The sequence below is a fragment of the Lolium perenne genome, chromosome 1 (assembly GCF_019359855.2).
Source record: "Lolium perenne isolate Kyuss_39 chromosome 1, Kyuss_2.0, whole genome shotgun sequence".
In the NCBI taxonomy this organism is placed as follows: Eukaryota; Viridiplantae; Streptophyta; class Magnoliopsida; order Poales; family Poaceae; genus Lolium; species Lolium perenne.
Window position 1 is genome coordinate 57,677,951 of NC_067244.2, and position 4,935 is coordinate 57,682,885.

Genomic DNA, 4,935 nt, shown 5'->3' on the forward strand with positions numbered 1-4,935 from the left:
ATTGGAACAAACTATTCAAAATTATTACAGTGTGGCTGCCTGTAATCCTTTCAAATTGGGAGCAGTATCAAACTGAACCAATGAAAGGCCCAAAGCTTACAAAGTACTATCTAACAGCGAACATTTCGTGCACTGTTAACTTGTTCGTCCTGAACATCAGGTCAAGGATGGCTCATTTAGCACATACATCCTCACATAGCTGACGATTTAACTCGTCTATGGAATGCAGGGAAATGTCCACCCCAATCGCGCACAATTTTGGCCACCAAAAGGCACAGCACCCGGCAGACACAAATGCAGACACGACAGAAGCACAGTATTTGCACAGAAACAATTCTGAATCCGAACTTCAGATACGAACAACTTTGTTCCACGACTTCCAAGTTACAGCTCAATCTACTAAGGAAACAGCGAACTAAACAAGGCGGATCTCATTCCATCTAAGCTTTCTCGGCCGCAGCAAGACTGGCGAGAACATCCGGGTCCCCTTAGCCGCCGAAGCCGTAGAGGGTGCGTCCCTGGCGCTTGAGCGCGTAGACGACGTCCATGGCGGTGACGGTCTTGCGGCGCGCGTGCTCGGTGTAGGTGACGGCGTCGCGGATGACGTTCTCGAGGAAGATCTTGAGCACGCCGCGGGTCTCCTCGTAGATGAGCCCCGAGATGCGCTTGACGCCGCCGCGGCGAGCGAGGCGCCGGATGGCCGGCTTGGTGATGCCCTGGATGTTGTCGCGCAGCACCTTCCGGTGCCGCTTGGCGCCGCCCTTGCCCAGCCCCTTGCCCCCCTTGCCGCGCCCCGACATGGCTGACGATCTGGCTTTTCTTCGAGCTTCGAGCGGCTGGAAATGGTGGAGCGCTGGTGATGATTTGGGGGAAGGGGAGGAGGGGTTTAAAAGGGTGCGAGAGGTGGGAGGAGGGCGTCCCTGCCGTTCGATGCGGACTGGATGGATGGATGGGATGGCGATCCGGGGAGGGGTGCCGCGGATCGGTGACGTGGCGGGGACTCCGCGCGGTAGATTGGCGGGATGGGTCTGAGATTTCGTTCCGATTTGGCGCGAGCTCGAAGGTTTTTCGCGAAATCCACTTTGGGACACGGATGGATTCTTTTCGGGGACTGGATTGGACGGATGCGTCGACCACGCATGATACTTTACCATTTAATCCAAATCACTGTCATTTGGCCAGCAATTAGTCACATAGTCAGTGCTAGCAATCCATCAGACACTTCAGAGAACGAGATACTCACTGCTAGCATAACGGGTTGCGCGGGCTTGAGGATTATCGTCAATGGCTTAGCTTAATAGCTGAATAAGTACTACGTACTTCAAATTACATTGCAGTTTAACAACAGGAAAAGGAGAAAGTAGCTAGTGCAACCTGGGTCCATGTGGAGCCGGCTTTTAGAAAAGCAAAAATAAAAAATATTTACCTTGAATTCTTGATACTTACTTGTGCAAATTTTTGACGGGAAATACGATTGTATATGGTCTACACAAAAATGATAAAATCTAAAAATAACACTGATGAGGACATGATTACCTCCGATTTGAAGGCATATTTTGGTGAAAAAGATGAGACTACGTCGAGGACGACTTCAATTCAAGTATGGGAGGATGATGAGAACATCTCTATGATAGATACAATCAATACTCATACAACCACATTTCAGGTACATTTGTTACTACGAATCCTTCCTGATATATATGAGAATATGATGCTGCCTAAATCAAATGTATTTATATTATTTAGGAATAGATCTAGTATGGACGTCAAGCATTGGATTAGGAACGTGCATGAAGATGGCAGCAGACCTGCAAGGATCCAGGATGGCGTTGCAAGCGAGGATTTCAGAACATTGAAGCCACCATAGTGAAGCAATGATGCTTGGATGAATTATACAAGTTACTGATACGCGTACAGCACGCGACCGTTGGGAACCCAAGAGGAAGGTGTGATGCGTACAGCGGCAAGTTTTCCCTCAGTATGAAACCAAGGTTTAATCGAACCAGTAGGAGCCAAGAAGCACGTTGAAGGTTGATGGCGGCGAGATGTAGTGCGGCGCAACACCAGAGATTCCGGCGCCAACGTGGAACCTGCACAACACAAACCAAGTACTTTGCCCCAACGAAACAGTGAGGTTGTCAATCTCACCGGCTTGCTGTAACAAAGAATTAGATGTATAGTGTGGATGATGATTGTTTGCAGAGAATAGTAGAACAATTGCAGTAGATTGTATTTCAGATGTAAAGAATGGACCAGGGTCCACAGTTCACTAGTGGTGTCTCTCCCATAAGATAAATAGCATGTTGGGTGAACAAATTACAGTTGGGCAATTGACAAATAGAGAGGGCATGACCATGCACATACATGATATGATGAGTATTGTGAGATTTAATTGGGCATTACGACAAAGTACATAGACCGCTATCCAGCATGCATCTATGCCTAAAAAGTCCACCTTCAGGTTATCATCCGAACCCCTTCCAGTATTAAGTTGAAAACAACAGACAATTGCATTAAGTATGGTGCGTAATGTAATCAATAACTACATCCTCGGACATAGCATCAATGTTTTATCCCTAGTGGCAACAGTACATCCATAACCTTAGAGGTTTCTGTCACTCCCCCAGATTCACGGAGACATAAACCCACTATCGAGCATAAATACCCCCTCTTGGAGTTACTAGCAAAAACTTGGCCAGAGCCTCTACTAATAACGGAGAGCATGCAAGATCATAAACAACACATAGATATAAATTGATAATCAACATAACATAGTATTCTCTATCCATCGGATCCCAACAAACACAACATATAGCATTACAGATAGATGATCTTGATCATGTTAGGCAGCTCACAAGATTCGACAATGAAGCATAATGAGGAGAAGACAACCATCTAGCTACTGCTATGGACCCATAGTCCAGGGGTGAACTACTCACTCATCACTCCGGAGGCGACCATGGCGGTGTAGAGTCCTCCGGGAGATGAATCCCCTCTCCGGCAGGGTGCCGGAGGCGATCTCCTGAATCCCCCGAGATGGGATTGGCGGCGGCGGCGTCTCTGGAAGGTTTTCCGTATCGTGGCTCTCGGTACTGGGGGTTTCGCGACGAAGACTATATGTAGGCGGAAGGGCAGGTCAGGGGGCCACACGAGGGGCCCAGATGACAGGTCGGCGCGGCCAAGGCTTGGGCCGCGCCGCCCTACCATCTGGCCGCCTCGTGGCCCCACTTCGTTGACTCTTCGGTCTTCTGGAAGCTTCGTGTGAAAATAGGCCCCTGGGCGTTGATTTCGTCCAATTCCGAGAATATTTCCTTACTAGGATTTCTGAAACCAAAAGCAAAAAACAAAGAATCGGCTCTTCGGCATCTCGTTAATAGGTTAGGTCCAGAAAATGCATAAATATGACATAAAGTATCCATAAAACATGTAGATATCATCAATAATGTGGCATGAAACATAAGAAATTATCGATACGTCAGAGACGTATCTGTTACTCCATCATAAAATTCGTCCAAAGAGTTATTTATGGTGCTGCGTCACCTTATTTAATGGGTCAGGCCCATGTATTTTCGAAATAGGTATTTTAGGGAATTTTAAGAGACCATATAAGTGGAGGAAGGCCCATTTAGGGGTGTTTTTGGCCAACCCTAGCTGGTTGGACGAAAATCCCTTCACTTCCCCCATATATATCCCTCTGTAGCCGTCATTAGAACTTGGATTTTGATTAGATTAAAAATTAGCCAATTGCTGCAACTTCGTGTACTTCTTTTGAGGCCAACGCCTAGAACAAGACCGACTATTTGGAATCCCACCATTATCAATCAAGCTTTCATCTCTATTCGCAATATTCTGATTGCATCTTTAGTTCTTACTTGTTCTCGATTTCAGGTAGGAATTAAGACCCTTGCTGGTCAGGCTGATCGTGCTCCCGCAAGATCAGTAACTCCCGGAGATTGTCCTAGCGATTGCATTGGCGCACGAGCTTTGCACGTGTAGTCGGATCGTCAACCACGAACTCCACCAACAAATCGATTTATCCCCATCTCATCGAAAGATCGGACACCTTTGCCCCATCAAGTGGTATCAGATTTCAGGTTGCTCGGTGAGATTTACAGTTTTCCTAGTGTAGATTGCATCGCCTTCATACCTAAAACCCACGAAAAAGCCAAAAATATATTAGGTTTAGATCATCCGTCCCATAACCCCTGCCAAGCCATTGCATGATCTTTTCAGTTTTTGCTTTTTGAGTCTTTGTCTGCAATCGTTGTGTCGCGTGCTGGTCTTAGCGTCTAGAGTCGTTAGAGTTTCGAGTTCTGGTCATAGTAGTCGCGTCGCCGCTGCACCATCTCCGCTTGCAGTCCTCGCCATATCACCGCCACCATATACTTTCGCCACATCTACCATCAACTCTTTGTTGAGCCCCTTTGGTTCCCATCATCATAGGGTCTTTCTTGATCTTTGTTTCTGAGTTTTTTCGGGTTTTAGATCTGTTCGCGTTTTCCGTCGGAATCCTGATAGCAATCTAGCTGGAAAAAAAATATTCGGGTCACCCGACCATAGAGACCTCTGTGGTCTAGCGCCAAGGTAGATTCCCTGAAAAAAAAGAAAAAAAAATTATGGTCGCCCGACCATAGAGACCTCGGTGGTCTGGCGCCAAGGTAGATTCCCCAAAAAAAAAAAATTGTGCCTTACCTTAGGTGGCTCTATCCTTCGGCGCCAGTTTCGCTGCCCCTTGCATCTTGTGCCACGTCGTGACCTCGTTGGTGATTTAGGCTCGCGTATCTAATACGATCTAGCCTAGGACCAGCACAGTACCTTCGTTGAGCGTTTACTCAATTTGCATCGCTGATTTGATTATTGTGCCACCATATCACTATACTTTGCCTTCCCAGAGCTCCACAGATTTCTCCACGTGCTTTGTGTCAACACCTGGTA

General features: G+C 47.0%; 1 protein-coding gene across 1 annotated transcript; it reads right to left on the bottom strand.

Annotated features, from left to right (window-relative positions):
* Positions 1-299: 299 nt before the first annotated feature.
* On the bottom strand, positions 300-868 carry LOC127293248 (histone H4). The gene has a single exon (XM_051322835.2). It carries the CDS (start codon positions 798-800, stop codon positions 489-491), a length of 312 nt encoding a protein of 103 aa, XP_051178795.1. The 5' UTR covers positions 801-868; the 3' UTR covers positions 300-488.
* Positions 869-4,935: the final 4,067 nt, after the last annotated feature.

What these genes read in the sequence shown, in the direction of transcription:
- LOC127293248 (XM_051322835.2), bottom strand. Translation starts at nt 800, where the DNA reads ATGTCGGGGCGCGGCAAGGGGGGCAAGGGGCTGGGCAAGGGCGGCGCC.